We start from the raw sequence: 17,684 nt of genomic DNA on the forward strand, positions 1-17,684 counted from the left end.
CTTTCTCATTCACTCTCGCCTACTTTCCCTGCCTTCTCCCGAACTATGCATTTGCGACGAGATAACGTTACAGTGAAAAGGCGGCTTCGTGCCTCCATCTGGCGGGTAGCCTGCTAACCATCCAGGCGGAAGCGATTTTGTTGGCAACGTAATGGCAACAAGAACAAGCTGCTCAGAGGGTATTTACGATTCACTCAGCCTCCAAGACCTTCTCTCTCGCGCTCACTCCTCACTTCCCTCTCTGTCAAACCCTCCTGTATTCTTCCACGCGCTTTTTCCTTTCATTCTACATATATTGTTGTTCACTGGTTTTTGCCTTTTTTTCACTGTCCTTGTGAGATTCTTTAAATGTTCGTTTCCTCGGAAAACACGGTCGCGTGGTGGCCGGCATAGCGCTTTTGTGTGCACCCACTATTGAAAGGTAGGTCGCAGCCCTGCGCCCTAGCCGTCCTTTATTGCTTTGTTTTTCTTCTTCTTTCTTCTTCTCCGTGAGCGACGACAGCCTGCAGTAGTCGCCGCGCTGTTTTGTTTTCGCGACATCATTCGTGACGAGCCGTAGGCGTCGTCGCTCGGCACGCGAGAAGAGACGAGGCGAAGTTGCGTGCACGTGAATGGCGTAGTCGCGCAGCTTCCAGTGACATCCAACGTTGTTTTCATTTTTTTTCTCATTTTTTTTTCTTTCAGGAGTCATTGTTTCATTGCGAAGGAAACTTAAAGGAGGCGCCGCTGATAGAGGGTGAAAAAAAAAGAAAGAAAGTGACTTCAACGTGATAAAAACGATCGGGTTAGCCTAACTAAGATGTTGGTAGCGCGAATACGCGGGGAATAAGAATTTCTTGCCGTCTGTCTGTGCTACGAATGCGTTCTTAGTAATGGCACACCAACAGGCCCAAACCGTTGTCGTGACGGGTTACGTTGCTGCTCAGTATTACATGATATTGATGAAGAATGGGCATGGAGCTCAAAACTGGGCTCGGCGAATGAAGGAGGTACAGGATCGGATGGAGCCGGACCGGCCAGAAAGGACGACGAAAAGAAAGGCACGGCAGTGCCTTCCCACATTGCCGTCGTATCCTCGGCGTACTTGGATTCCATGATTTCATGAGAGAGCGGCACGCCGCAGAGACCACAGCTAGCGGCTGAAACAAAACAAAACAAAAAAAAAACAGTTTCTTAAGCGCGAAGCAAGGAATGCGATAGCAACATGCCAGAATATTACACGAAGGGCTGTAGGGGCAGTATGAATTGAAGTAAACGTAAGCTGACTAAGTAAACATGAGCTGTTGTTCGAGCGGTTCTATGAATCCTGCCGTCGAACGATATCATTTATGTTTAATAATTAAAGCTAACTTCTTTCTTAGCGACTTTAGCGCCGCTTTTCCGTATCGTGATTCTTTTTTTTTTTCAAACTTCTTTCTAGGGCCAATCCCGGAGATAGTACACAGCCGCCTCAATAAAATTACCTAATTATCAGGATTGAGCTCTCTTCTTATTTCGCACTTGTAATTTAAGGTAAAAGCATGCACGGTCGGTGTTTTGTTCCATGAAATTTGGTTGTGAGCTGCCATTCTCAAAATTCTGAGGAATAATATTGTCAAGAATGTAAAACCTGGTATGTGCAACTTTAGTTATAGAATGGTGTGCAAATATAACCCGCATATACCGCATGTAATATAGCAAAGCATGGCATATAGCATACATATACCTGAATAATATATACGGAAGCTCACGGCGATGCCGACGCCGACGATAGCGGCAAGAATTGGAGTGTCCATACAGTTGCTATCGCAATAATAATAAATACGTAAGCTCACTGCGACGGCCACGTCACGGCAAAAATTTGCTTTGTGTGTCCATATAATTGCTATCGCTATAAAATTGAACACTACCTGAAGGCACATGGTTGACTAGGAGAGGGAAGGAGAAAGTCAGTGAACAATATTATGCGTTCTTGAGCGACATAGAGAACAGGGAAATATTTTACCTCATTGGCGAATGAATATATTTTTGTTTGAACACTGTAGTGATAGTTATTACTTGGGAGGTTAACGGGTAATCCTTAGTTTACTGGAGTTTAGTGCGCGCTATCTTCGTTCAATGCTCCATTCAGTATTGGTAGCCCTCGCATGTCGTCGAACCATGTGATAACCGTCAGTTAGCCTAGCGACGTGACGGACTCGTTTAAGCCTCCGCACGGCAGTACCATTGAATGCATGAGGCGTCCTTGCAGACATAAGCTGTTTTTACAGCGAAGCTGTTTATGGCTACGTTCTGGCGGATCTCGTCTCCGTGGACAAAGACCAACAATTTTTCATACGTGGGCCGATCCCGAAGATAGTGCGATACCGCGCAGACCCACGGCGGAGGTGCAGTTCGCCATTGAGGGCCCCACATTCAACGCTTTTCGCTGGTCATCCTTCTTCACAAAGTGGAAGGGCACTGAGCTTTTCAACTTGAGGAAGTAACCAAGGCGAAGCACATGACATCATGCATTCAGTGTCTTCGTTTACTCCATCTCATTCATTCAACTTCAATTCTCAAAAGGAGAGGACAGTGCTAAAAGCCGCACCAGTGGTATGACCGGATTCCCGACTCTCTATAATATACATGGCAGAACAGCAATTGCGGACATGACCGCCATTTGCTCAAGAAATTACATTGGGAATAATAGACACAACCATGACACGCAAAGTACATACATAAATTGGCAACTGCATTAAACAAAATACTTATCTGCAAACCGGAACAAGCACTCGAATGGTACATTCAGGAGAAAACTTAGTTGATGTACACCGTGTTTTGACAGAAACATTTAATGGCTTTGGTAAAGACAAATAGACGACTGAAAATCGAAATGCTCCTTGAATAACTTGTTTAGTACCACAGGCACTGTGAAACGCAGTGACTGTTTAAAACAGTATGTTGTTGGTTTGGGACTATGATTGTCCTTGTATTTGTTGTCGATATATGGCCTCAATGCATCCATGCATGGCTAAAGTTCGTCATTTTCATACTATCCCTTTTTCTTCTTCTTCTTCTTCGTCTTCTTCTTCTTCTCCTTCTTCTTCTGTTAACTATAGCTATGATTTTCCGATTTTACCAATCACTTCCTCAGAGCGGACATCACAAAGGTCGTCAATAAAACCGGACTTTTGTATTTATTATTGTTACGCCTTTTGTTCAGCGATCTATCTCGTACTAAAGCTGGACCTGAACCATCTCGTGATAACGACTCTTCTGGAGCGCAGTAAACATGATTAGACTTCATAAGCAGCCTTCACCAGCTGCACAAGCTTCCGTCTGTTAGTGTTCATTCGAAATGGGTCGCGTCATCTTTCACCCCTTCCTAATTTGGCGTGGATTGTCGGACATGCGGCCAAGCTTTTCTTTGCCAAACTATATTAAAGCCTTCACTCCGCCAGCGGTTAATTTACGAATTTCTAAGGCCCTTCAATAGCGAAGTTTCCGAAAAATAATCGAATGCCAGTATTCGCGAAAAACAGCCTTCGGATATTGCATTGAATGCTTAACTTGTTGTCATTTCTAAACGAATTTTAGTATATAATATATTTGGGTGGAGTCCCGGCTCGTAAAACCGTTTATTTACATTATTCGATGTACGCATGTAATACACTTTAGAACTGCGCGTCTAGTCATATGAAGAGATTGTAAATGGCACTTTCGGCATCTTCGTGCACCATGACATCGTGCACCACGACAAAGGCTTTGTTTCGGTCATTTTGTGCACCATGACAACGGCAGTAAACAAACAATAAAACTGTGCGCAACCATATGCACATACAGTCTCGCCTTCATCGAAGCAGGCAAGTGCGAAACTACAGCACTGTGTGTCGATATAAACAGATGCAACCGGGTGACATCGCTTCATAGCATATGTTGATAGTTGATGCGGCGGACATGTTCACATCAGATGGTGCACTGTGACCAGTTACCCTCGCCGCAAATTACATTAGGCTGGGTCAAGAGACTTGTCCAGGTATTGGGCTCTGAACCTAGGCGTGACAATATATCGAACACTCGTACACCTCTACGAATTTCTTTCTTTTTTTTTTATTCAGTCTCATGACTGCGTGCTGAATAAAATATCCTGTAACAAAATTAGAACCGAAACATATAAATGGTGTTGCGAGGGAATAATAATTTAAGAGGTTTCTACTTTTTGATGCAGTGTGTGCGGCTATCTTACGTCTCGCTTCTTTATCAACGCCAGCTGAGGTCTCCATTGTCCCGTTTGCCAAGAAGAACGCAAACATCACTCTGCGACGATGTTCGCGATTTCTAGGAAACGTTCTCGTGTGAAAGCAACTTTGTTTTTTGTTTAAACAGCTCTTAAGAGAAAAGAATGGAAAGTCAAGATGCACCAATACAACTTGATATCACGGAGATAAGCGCCATTGTTCCCTCCATCCATTACCAGGAATTTGTTCCAGGGAAAGCAACGTCAGGTTGCTTGCCTTCCGATAATAACGCCGAAACGCTAACCACATATAATACATTCAAAGAATAACCATCTGTTTTTTCGTATGACCTATTTGTTGTGGGAAGAATTGGGGATAAGAGTCAATGGAAAATACCTTAGTAACTTGCGATTCACTGATGATATTGCCCTGCTTAGCAAGTCAGGGAACCAATGATTTGTTCATGCTGTTTCGTCCGTTGTGCTGTTGTCGGAAACATCAGTGCTAAAAACTCGCCGAGATAGCTTAGTGACAATGAGTGCAGAAGGCTGGTTGGTTGGGCTGGTTGGTTCAAGATTACGAGCAGTAAACAACAGGACGAAGAGAGGGACGCAGACCACAGCGCTGACTAACAACCAACTTAGTCAGCGCCGTGGTCTGTGTCCCTCTCTTCGTCCTGTTGTTTAGCGCTGTTTACTGCTCGTAGTGACAATGGCATTGCATTGCTGAGCTCGAGGTAGCAGGTTCAATCGCGGCCGCGGCAGTCGCGTTTCAAAGGCGGCGTAATGCAAGAAAATGCTCGTGTACTTACATTTAGGTGCGCGTTGAAGGACCCCAGGTTGTCATTATTAATCCCCATTTCCCCGCTACGGCGTGCCTCATAAGCAGATCGTGGTTTTGGCACGTATAACACCAGAATTTAGTTTCAACGTAATCAATGCTTTAAATTCGTATCGTGTGATCTAGCAGGGGTTGCTTCCGGCGTCCAATTTAGTTAAGTCGTTTTTTTCTTGTTGTTACTTACTACGTGCAAGAAAAATTTAGATAGCTTAATTTCAACCGTATAGCTCTTCGTATTATACCTTTGTGTATAATATATATATATATATATATATATATATATATATATATATATATATATATATATATATATATATATATATATATATATATATATATATTGGGTCTCGAAGCATGCTGCTCAAGTAATAATAATAATAATAATGATCAAAAAATGAGGTGCCCCTCACAGCCTAGGTTGTTGATTTGCGATATACGAATCGGAACGAGGTATCATTTATTGAATGATCTGCACATCTATAAACGACAAAGGTTTTAAATAGAGTATGAACCGATGAAACGAAAAAAAAATTCAGATAGCAGGCACACACCAAAGGTACTCGACTCTGACAGAAAGTATGGAGACCTTCGAACCACACTTTCTTTCTTGGTTGTTTGCTGACGATCGACGTCACGCGTACTGCTCTGCGAGTGAGAAAAAAAAATTATTTCCAGTATTCTTGCAGGAGTTCTTCGCGCCTCTAACATGTTTTACGTGCCAAAACTGCGATATGATGATTAGGAACGCCATAGGAAAACTTATAATCTTATAACTCATTATAGATTGCTTTTTGATCCCATGAGATTCTTTCATCCACCTGAGGTGCTTTCACTGAGGTAGCTGGATGAAACACGCCACCTCCAGCTCAACAGCCAGTAATTGGAATACCACGGTGCCTAGTATAACCGAGCGCCTTCAGCGCATATTATCCGACATGATACCCACTTACACCAGGCCCGACAGTACCATCTGGAATTATATTCTTCGTATATTCACGTTTGCCTATATAGCATTCATAGACGCCCTTTGGAGTAGAGTGTGAAGGGACCACAAGTCATCTTCCATGCCACTGTTCTCGCTTCGATAACCGACGTCAGACTCTCGAGTGTTCCTTGAATAGACTGTGCGATAGGCCATTCACAGAAGCAAATGCATTGGTAGCCTGGCCTCACAGTTCACTAGCCCAGAAAGCCATTCGAGTGCTCCTTCAGTACCAGAAGGCAACAGACTTTAGTGCCCAACTATAGACACCGAGCGCTTAACTTAGTGCATGTGAAAGTGCGATGTAGACTCATGTCTTCTCTCTTTCTCTACGAGAGAGATCTACGAGAAATCAAAGTGCCTAATAGAGTAAATAACATACTTATGGTAATTATGTTAATAGCTTTGTGCTTTCGTGCTTCAATGCGCAATGTAATTTCGCGCTTCAACGCATAAAATGCTGTTTTCTTTAAAGAAGGGTAACTGGAACGCCAATGCATCGGACACTAAAAATTAATATCTCGAAACTGGTGCAGTACTGAGAATTCGTTTCAAGTGGATACGCCTAGCGCACCAGCTAGCTTCAATTAATAGATTAAGATAAGTGCCATAAATTATCATCTAAAAGTTAATTAGCGCAATTATGTTAATAGCAAATTAAACATGCTGATTTTTCGTAGAATTAACGGCCGCCTAATCGAGTAATATAGACAAAGGGTTATAATTGTGCTATCTGCCACAGGCCATGTTAAAAATCTGGTGCAGCTAAAAAAACTCCTTGTATTTTCCTCCCCAGGAAAAAGAAGCAGTAAAAGTGTTTTTTGATCGCTTTGATAACGACAATGGTGAATTCAACGGCATCGCATTTTGCTTCGTAAGCACTTGGTATTTCTTTCTTTTGTTTAGTTGTCCTTCACAAATCTTACAATTAAAGAAAAATAACTTCTGGATGATTTACGTGCCAAAACCGCGGTCTGATCATGAGGCACACCGTAGTGCCTTTTGATTCATTCCGACCACCTGGCGTTGCTTAACCTGTACCCAATGCACGGCACGAGGGCATTTTATTGCATTTCGCCCCCGTCAAAATGTGGCCGCCACGGCAGGGATTTGATCCCGCGACCACGCGTGCTTAGCAAAGCAACGCCAGAGCTACTAAGCAACCACGACAGGTCGCATATCTTACAATGCATACCAATTTACACTCTTCCTGGTGCTTACGGTCAATAACTCACACCCTTACAGATTTAAGAGCATGAATAGTAGGCCATTTAGCACCCTTAAGGACCTTTAAGGGTGTTCGGGGTTTACAGTGCACGATGTGTTCATACACTTAAGGCTTCAACTGTTTTCTTTAGAAACTGAAGGAAAAAAATTACACTTGCAGAGGCTGTCCTGGTTGCACTGTTTTCAACATTCTGGCACATATGCAAAGCGCATGTCAGGATGTCAAGGCGTACAAGGCGTCCCTAATCAAATCTAAGGTAAACCTTAAAGAACTAAAGTGAAGAAACTACACTTGTGCGTGTGCGTTGTATGGCGAGATGGACGCACTTTGCCGGCTCATATTTGAAAAAAGAAAGCGCTACTAATCAACGTGTTTGTAGTTAATCCTTCAATAAGGATTAACTACAAGGGTGAAGGACGCAATATTGCAAAGTATAGTGCGATATCCAAAACCCGAGGTGTAAAGCTAACGTAATCGAGCAAGAAATTTAGGCAGATGCTGAATCGGTGCAACTAATTTCTGCATTTAAACACCCTATCAGTTGCCGTTTACAGAACTGTATGCGTTATGCGTTGTCGCTAGGGGTGTGGTATGTTTAGCATAGAACATAATGTATCAATTAAAAAGAAAGTACTTCGTCAATATTGTAAAAAAAAACTTTGATGTGAAGTAACGTAAGTACATTCGCGCATGTACTTTGATTTAGGTTCACATTAAAGAACGCCAAGTTGTCAAAATTAATTCGGTGTACTGCGCTACTGTGTTTCTCATAACTGAAGTGCTGCCTTGGGGGTGCTAGTCCGTCTGTGCATTTTGAACACATATAAAGCGTATGGCGTATTTTTCACCCAACCTGCAGTAACATGGCAGGCAAGGGGCTTATGTGTGCGGTGTTCTTTAACATATTGCATCCTTTTTTGCACCCAGCACCGGAAGTGGAGAGCCAGGTACTAAGCTAGGCAAACATCTCCAGCTTTTCGCTTGAGACATCACATCTCTAGTCCCCATTAATTAGGTATTTCATTCTTTGTGACCTCACCACTCGCACAGGGACATTTTGCCCTATAACGAGACATGTCTCTGCGCGGGCTGATTGGTTTCCACCTATTGTCCTCCTAATGATACGCGCTATCAGGACTTCATACATGTGGGACGCTGAAGAACAGGTGGGCGTAAGTGTACGAACGATAGAGGAAACAATACAGTTAGACCAAGTGGTACTTATGACGGCCCATTTATAGTATCACAATATTTCGCTGCCCTCGGTGATACGGTGGATGTTCCAACGAAGGCTGAGAAAGGCGCCTCAAAACAGTGTAGTAGAGATGAAGAGGCGGTTTCTCAACAACTGATTGATTGATTGATTGATTGATTGATTGATTGATTGATTGATTGATTGATTGATTGATTGATTGATTGATGTCGCTGAGCAACGCAACGTCTATAAAAGAGGTCGTATAGGGGAAAGCTCGGGAATAATTTTGTGTTGCATTCCTAATTTTGTGTTGATGGAATCTATCCCCCCGTATTAAGTGGCTATCAATATCTCGAAGCTGATACTGTCAGGATTCGGAACATGCGTGCCTCGAACACTCACTAGTTTTCATTGGCAAATAGCAGCACATATAAGCCCCCATCGTACGATTTAAAAGTCGATTAGTAAACCTTACCTGTGGGTATTATCAGTATTTATCGCACAATTACTGACCTCGACTGTCGCTAATGCTACTTTGCCGTAAGGACATCAAATACCATCGCGTTATCGCGGTATACCTGCACTGTCTCTCAGAAATTCAACAGCGTTTGCTCTATCCACTGGATATATTACAGTCACATTCACAGCAGCTTGCTCACGAGGGCTCACTGGGTCTGGCATTTTCGGAGCTCCTGCATGAATTTTCAGCAAAACCCGCGGCTTCAGAATTGGAAGCGAGCAGTATAGTACCGAACGTTTTAAGACCCTATCTCTGAATAATGAGCCTTCTGCACGAGAACGTGGCGGCCCTTCGGTTGAAGAGGAATGCAACGCTATGGGCGATTCTTCGCAGTGATACAGAGTGAACAGACCTATTTCGTTGCGCGCGACGCGTCTGGGGCATTGTGTCGGTTTTTTCTACATTTGAAATATAGTAAGAGTCGGTGCAGTTCTACGCTGCGGAAAAGAAAAGCGAAATATTGCACGCTATACCTTTTTCGACCACTTATGTCTGTTTTGTTCCCCTAGCTTTGTCGTCGCCAGCTCCTCACTACTACACGTTGAAAGGTACTCGGATGCCTCGGATAATCATCGCCGTCGTCCAAGTATACCTCTACAGGCAAGAAGCATTATATATTAAAACAGCACCAAATAGAACTGCGTGACTTTGAGGGATTCCAACAGGGACACCACTGTGCCGCTACATCAAGATATCGCGCAGGACTGTAATACAAGACACGGATCGTAAAACCAGCACCAAGCGGATGCCAGGTCGCGCTGGAAAACCCTCGAAATATCGAGCGGACTTGCGGGCTGGCGAGCGAAGCACCTTTCGATGTGGGCTCCCAAACCCCACCGGCTCGACTCCGAACTATCTGCAGCAAGGCCCAGGAGAGGGGCCCCAAGAAAAACGCCGCTGGCAAGACCAGTCGGTATATCGGTGAGCATCGACACACAGGGCTCTCTCTCGGGGACACACCTTTTATGCGAAGCATATTACGAGAGCTCAACCCAGCTCCTCAGGCGCGGCGGTGTCGCCATGAAACCACGTGACACCGTGACGTCACGACAGAGGAGAAGTGGCTTTGGCTCAACTCTTGCAAGACGGGCTGGGTGGGAATCGAACCAGGGTCTCCGGAGAGTGGGACGGAGACGCTACCACTGAGCCACGAGTACGATGCTTCAAAGCGGTACAAAAGCGCCTCTACTGAATGCGGTGTTGCCTTAGAAACGAGCTGTTTCTAAGGCGTGCGTCTCTTGCTCAAGCGCACATTTCGTTGCCGCGCCGAACGCTGCTTTGCTCGACGCTCACCGCGTCCAATGCGGGGCGCGTAGTCGCTGCCCTGTAACCCACTGTCTTACCCCCCTTGGCGGGTCGACGGGAACGCTGTCGCGTTCCACTCTTGAAGGCGAAGCAGTAATGCATAAGTTGTTTCTTCGTCTAGCCGAACCAAATATAGCCAAGCAACAGCAGTTCACCAGGCTAAACAGTGGTTCAACAACTAAAATAAAGGCTAGTATGCTTCGCATCCTGGGCTTAACCTTACCTAAGCCACAGCCATTTTTTTAACGCGACAGCGTTAAGGAGCTCGTGTCGCAGAAAAGCCGGTGTCGTCGGCGTCGGTGTCGGCGTCGGCGGCGTTGGCCGTGAGCGATAAATCCCAGCAGGCCCTTCATGAATAAAAAACAACTTGCAAGATGGGCTGGGTGGGAATCGAACCAGGGTCTCCGGAGTGTGAGACGGAGGCGCTACCACTGAGCCACGAGCTCCATGCTTCAAAGCGGTACAAACCCGCCTCTAGTAAATGCGGTGTTGTCTTAGAGGCGTGCGTCGCTTTCTCAGGCGCACATTTCGTTGCTGCACCGAACGCTGCGTTGCTCGACGCTCACCGCGTCCTATGCGGGGCGCGTAGTCGCTGCGCCGAAGCCCACTTTCTTACATCCCTTGGCTGGTCGACGGGAACGCTGTCGCGTTCCACTCTTGAAGGCGAAGCTTAAGCGTCCTCCAGCTTTTGTAACTAAGGCCAAAGCAGGATACGCGATGACGAACCGCGTACACCGTAACGTTATCTCAAAAGAAGCCAACAAACACTGACACCAAAGACAACATAGGGGAAATTACTTGAGCTTAATAAATGAAATAAAGAAACGATAAATAAATGGAAATGAAAGTGGATGAAGACTTGCCGCAGGTGAGGAACAATCCCACAACCTTCGCACTCCATGCGAAGGTTGTGGGACATGCGAAGGCTGTGGGATTGTTAATGAGAGTGGCTTGTTGGGCTAGTTGTTACATGGTTATACTAGGAGAATGCCAGCAAACTTGAAAGTAGGAAAAATCGAGAAGCAGGCATATACAAAGCGACAGGAAGGCGGCTGTTGTTGTTTCTTACCTGCGGCAAGTTATTTCTTCATCCCCTTTTATTTCCATTAGTTTAACGTTTCCTTATTTCACTTATTAAGCACAAGTAATTTCCCCTATGATTTCCTTGGTGTCAGTGTTTGTTGGCGCCTTATGATATGACTAATAAAAATCGGGTCCCTCGGTTCTTTTTTCTGTATTGATACTGTCAGCCCTTTCTTTAGGGCCATTACAGGAGTGGCGAAAAAATAATAAAACAAGCAATCTCGACACATCTGATTCAGGCAGAGCGTACAATATATCTCAATACAACGTAAAAAAAAGAAATTGCATTGCATAAACATTGTAATAACAAATCAATATCCCTTGAGGCATGTAAAATAAGAACAACATACACAGATAATAAGAAAATCATAAAATCAGATTATTCACAAAGTCAGATAATTAACGCAACGCGCTCTCGGAATAAATAACGGCATGCAAATTACCCAGAAAAAATAATAAAGAGGCAGACTGAACTACGAAATCGGGAAGCATGTTCCGCTCTTTTATCGTTCTGGGAAAGAAGCTATATTTAAATGTGTCATTACGGGTTACAGGAGGGGGAATATACATGCTGTGGCGATGTCTAGAAGATTAATCAGTAGAAATTTCAAGATAGTTCGCCATATTTGTTTTATTTCATTACGGATAATAAGGAACAGGAACTTCAGCCTATCATACTTAGTCCTTAATTCTAAATTGGAAAGATTTGCAAGCTGACATAGTCTTGAAGGGGAGTGAAGTCGACCATATTTGTTGAAGATGAATCGAGAAGTTCACCTCTGAATCCTTTCCAGTTCCTTACGGTTTTTCTCTGTGTAAGGATCCCAGACAATTTTCGCGTGCTCAATGATTGGTCTGACCAGTGTTCTATAGGCCAAGTTTTTAACTTCAGAGCCCCCTTTCCTCGCGTTCCATCTACTTATTTAATACAAAACTAAAAAGAACGCGGTTTTATGCATTGAAGCACAAAAGTAACTGGAACACCGATGCATTTCGTCGGAAACTTTGAAAATTAATATCTCGAATCTGGCGCAGTCCAGAGAATTCGCTCTTGTGAACTCACTCGCTACAATTCGTAGATTGAAATATGTGCCGCAATATAACTAAATTAACAGTTAGTTAGGGTAAATATGTTAATTGTTTAATAAGGCATTTTGATTTCTCGTAGAATTAATGGCCTCCTCATCGAGTAATTCAGATCAAGGATTAGAATTGCGCTATCTGACACAGGTGATATTGAAAAATTTTTGACATTCATAAAAAAACAAAAGAACGGTATACTTACAAACATAAGTACCCACACACCTTACTCTGGTATCGCTGTGCAGAGGGAAGAAACCATTACTCGATCATGCATGCGTCGCGTGCCCAGATGGTGTCATTGTCGCGCCAAACCCCACGCAAAGCTAAATTTAGCCTTTCGCTCAGCGGTCAGAGAGGCATGCGTCGGCGCCACGTTTGTCGATCCAAGTGGGAGTGGTCGTGTTTCAGTGAGCTCACTCCCCAATAGTATAGGTATATAATCCTTCAAGTTCACGCAGGCGCTGCTTCTACGATGGCAGAATTTCCTGTATTTCAATAAAGAGTTTTCTCTCTCTCTCTCTCTCTCTCTCTCTCTCTCTCTCTCTCTCAAATCGGTGCTCATCGGAAGTTTTAAGGCTTAAGTGCGTAACTTGTTGCAGCAATTTAACGGTTGTTCGGCTACGACGTCCCCGCGTTCGACACGTAGGGTCCACAAATGGCGTGGCGAGAGTCTCGGACAGAAAAAGCAGAGGGATGCCAATTTGCGCCCATGGCACCACATTTGACCACGGCGGGCCCACTATAAATAGGAAGTGAGCACGACAGGGAGTAAATAGGGAGTGAGCACAAGTGGACTTGTCTTCAACAAGTCCACTTGTCGAAACGTTGGCTCCTGCTTTCCCCTTGTTCTCGTCTTGCTCATCGTCTTGAATTTCCGTCTCCCGCCTTCCCCGTGTTTTCCCATACTATAGATGCATCGTAAGTTAAGCACGCAAGCTTTGTCATGTGTGAATACAGCCGCCGTTGTGGCGTAGTGACTTCGGCGTGGCGCTGTTATAAGCCCGACAGCGCGTCATTGAACCTTAGCCCCGTGCATTAAAGTACCGTATATTGGGTGCACCCTAAAGAACGCCAGGGGGTAGAAATTGATCCGGAGACATCACTACACGGTGTGCATCATAATCATATCCTTGTTTAAGCACGTAAATATTCTAGAATTCATTTTCAATGCGCGAATAAATGTCACTTGTGCATTTCGTTACGTCATTTCTGTACCATATATATATGTATGTATATATATATATATATATATATATATATATATATATATATATATATATATATATATATATATATATATATATATATATATATATATATATATATATATATATATATATACATATATATATATATATACATATATATATATGTGTATATATATATATATATATATATATATATATATATATATATATATATATATATATATATATATATATATATATATATGTAACGCTCGTCCACCCTCGGTAGCACGCACCCCATTGCGGATGCCCACCCTATATATATATATATATATATATATATATATATATATATATATATATATATATATATATATATATATATATATATATATATATATATATTTTAACGTTCCAAGTAATGATGACTTACGCGCCGGAATTTGTCCTTTCTTTTTCTCTTTATTTCTTTCTCTCTCTTGTTTCTTTTTTAACGGAATGCACACCTTTGTCATGCCATGCTCTGCAGCATAGAAACGGAAGCGAGCATGCAATGGGAATGGAATCACAACGTCATACCATTTCTCCAATGTCCGAGAAGTGCGCGAAATTAATGTTACGACAGCACCGGAAAGACGAGTGTGAGCAACGCTATCACTTGCTCAACCACCCTCAGTAAAGGCCATTCTCCCACGTTGCGGGCAGCCACTGTCAGCGCGACAGAGCTTACACATCACGCGAGAACAAAAATAACGCTTCGTCGGTCGCGTCGTTGGGTGCATGCCAGCAGCTCGGCAGGAGCTGGCCGTGATTTCAAGAGCAACCTTTTCTATTTCTGCATATGCGATGAGGTTCTTCCTCAGTGCTGGGCTTTGCGACACTGTTGTAAACGTTAGAGAGCCAAGACAGTGATTATTTTTCTCTGAAGAGGCCCAAAGAGAGAGCACTTTACCGTCAGTGTGGACGCACAATGCGTTGCAACTAAGTCGATCCGTTTCAAATGCGCGCAGTACTTTCGCCTACTTACGGCACGCGAAATTGCGTCAGAAGAGTGGCATCACAGGCAGCGCTGCGGGTGCCCTTTGCGTCTTTTTTAATGCGTTAGCATTCTTTCGGTACTGTCCGTATACGTTTGTATCTAACGGTTTTCTCTCCTACCTCGGTCATTGTGTAGATAGTGGTCGAATGGTTAGCGCATCTGGCTACTGTGCTGAGTTAACAGGATTCGAAATCAGCCATCAGATCAACTTGGGTCACTGAGGATGTGCCAATTTGTACACACGTGCCTCTCTTTCTCTCTCACGCCGACATGGCTCACTGTATAGACGTGGGAATGGGTAGGCACCGCTGTTCGAAGAACATCTTTGACGCCGGCTTGGAGCACTGGGTATATGCCACTGGGTTTGTCCTGGTCTTCAATTAACCTCTTCGATGCCAACTTGCATTATTAGGTATGTGCCATCAGGTCTGTGCTGCTCTTTAATGAACGTCTTTGACGCCAACTTGGGTAACCACGTATGTGCCACTGGAAATGGGCTACTCGACATTTGACAAGAAAAAAAATTAACCGACGATTACGATAATCCCTAGTGCGAAATTTGAGCTCAGCTCTATACGTGTTTTTATTTCGCGATATATTGGCTGGCGCAGACAACCTGTCTCGTCTGGCACGGGCTACGTGCTTGTGTGACCGCAGCTGCGAACTTCCAGCAGCCAACTGCCTTTTGTCGTGTCGCCCAAGGCATTTCTTTAAGGAATGTCTCGAATAAATGAATGAATAAAGAAAGAAAGAAAGAAAGACAGAAAGAAAGAAAGAAAGAAAGAAAGAAAAAAAGAAAGAAAGAAAGAAAGAAAGAAAGAAAGTGTGGGGCGACTGCCTCGCTAACCGGGAGATCGCGAGAGGCAGCGCGTGGGTGACGCGTCGGAGCGATCCACAGCAGCCGCCGCAGACGGACCTCCCAGACGACGCGCGCTACTCTGGCGCCATCTCGTAGTCATCGTCGCCACACTACGTTTTTCTTCTCACGCTTTCGTTATAACCTTCTCATTCCCTTTCCACTTCGCGGTTCTGCTGCACCCTCCTCCTCCGCTTTCCTCCTCGCGCCTTTTCTCCCCCACTGCTCTCCGCGTTCGCTCTTTTATCCTTTGTTCGATCGCTCGGTTACGCCGACGCTCGCCGCAGGAACGGGCGCCTAGGAGCTGCGCTCTAAAATGCCCTAAATTGCGCTGATACCGAGCGGAATCGAATCCCCGTCACAAGACTCCTCAAGGACAGCAATCCGACGCATTAGCAGGCTGCGCCACAAATGCACTGGGTATGTGCTGCTCTTCAATGAACCTCTCGCCAACTTCAGTCACTGAGTACGTGGCCCTCAATGCGCGGCAAGCGAAGGAACAATTGTCGGCGTTCGCAGGCACCGGGGCACCACGCTTCTTGTCTCGGAGGTCACGCGTGTACTTACGGGAAACGTGACTAGATGGCGCAGCGCGTCAGGAAAGAAGAGCGAGAGAGAAGCTCGGTTGCCGTATGACGCATTTCTCAGTGTTTGCACACTCCGACGCACTGTGCATTTCGGGGGCCACGCGCAGTCTTGGTGGCGGCGGCGCTAGATGGCGCCGAGTCTTCTTAAAGAAGTGCCGAAGAGTGCTGCAGTACACGCCTCATACATAACTCCTTGGCAATACGTTGTGTAGCTACATTTATGCAACGTTAGAGGGACAGAACAACCGCTCAGAACATGAATCGAGAAAACGGCGCTGGTGGGATGATTACCCATTGTACTGGCTAAAACATGTCATGTTATTGCTCATTAAACGCGGATTTATACTTATAATTCTTCACGAAAAGTCATGAAAGATGACCTTTGGTGCCCCACGAGGCAAAAAATATGAAGATGCATAACAGACCTATCACGTGACCTTCTATTAGTGTATTGTGTATTAGTGTATTTATTAGTATTGAAACGCAGTACATCTTTTCTTTTATGAATTTTCTTTAATAACTTACAACGAGTAAATAGGCCTCTTACGCGCAATGAGCAAATAGGCCTTTGTTTGTGGTGAGTAGAAAAAGTGGCGCTGCCTTCGCCTTCCGATTCGTTGGCTTGGCTCGTATAGCGACAGAACGACAACGGAGGCCAGCCAGCTAGGACGTGGGCTAGTGCTTAGGGAAACACGCGGTACAAATATAAGAGAAGCCTGTACAACAGCGTGAACACACTGTACCAGCTCTTTATTTTCAAAAGTGGTTGAAAAGGTCAAAATGTAGGTGGTTAGCCATATAGTTACACTAAGTCCTGTGGAAGCAGAACGATGGGCGACTGTCACATTTGCGAGGCGGGCTATCGACATCGCTCTCACTTCTCAGCGTTGCTGGAGAAGGGACATTTACTTTTTAACGCGACAGCGTTAAGGAGCTCGTGTCGCAGAAAAGCCGGTGTCGTCGGCGTCGGCGTCGGTGTCGTCGGTGTTGGCCGTGAGCGATAAATCCCAGCAGGCACTTCATGAATAAAAACAACTTGCGGAAACGTGCGGCGGTGAGTCGAGAACGATGGTGGAGTAAGCGATTGCTTTCTGCAATATATACGGCCCATAAAACTACGAACTTTACTTTGTGTAGTTGACTTATAATTTGCTACGCTGTAAGTACTTCGCTTTACGGGCGAAATGGTGACTTTTTTCTCTCCTTAGTACCCGCCTTTATATCTCCAAACCTAATAATCTAGTAAGCATGCATAAAAAAGCGTACTCGCTGCACTCCATCAACTGGTGACCGCCGTCCTCTAATGAGAGCCGCTAATTGTTACCCTGACGAAACCTTGGCTACAGCCTGATACATTCCATCTTCGATCACACTATATCACTGACGGAAGGAAGTGTTCTAGACTGTTGGGGTTCTCGACCGACAACCTCATTAAATGCGTTGCAAGCGCGTCAATTTTTTTCAGGAGCTTCCGGTGTTATCTCACTTCACTAAGACTATAAGACTTTGTCGCGCATTTTCTCACGTATCAGCATGCATTCCTTATCGATCTCTCTCTCTCTTTCCCTTTCATATTTAAA

At 44.4% G+C, this 17,684-nt stretch overlaps 1 protein-coding gene across 1 annotated transcript in view; it reads right to left on the reverse strand.

Annotated features, from left to right (window-relative positions):
* The window catches only part of LOC135896765 (carbohydrate sulfotransferase 12-like), a 164,005-nt gene extending 149,702 nt beyond the window's left edge, over positions 1-14,303 (reverse strand). Inside the window, exon 1 of the mRNA XM_070532257.1 lies at positions 14,202-14,303. Coding sequence (XP_070388358.1) covers positions 14,202-14,204 — 3 coding nt within the window. The 5' untranslated portion in view covers positions 14,205-14,303. The remainder of the gene's footprint in view (positions 1-14,201) is intronic.
* Positions 14,304-17,684: the final 3,381 nt, after the last annotated feature.

Source organism: Dermacentor albipictus, chromosome 1, assembly GCF_038994185.2.
Source record: "Dermacentor albipictus isolate Rhodes 1998 colony chromosome 1, USDA_Dalb.pri_finalv2, whole genome shotgun sequence".
Classification (NCBI taxonomy): domain Eukaryota; kingdom Metazoa; phylum Arthropoda; class Arachnida; order Ixodida; family Ixodidae; genus Dermacentor; species Dermacentor albipictus.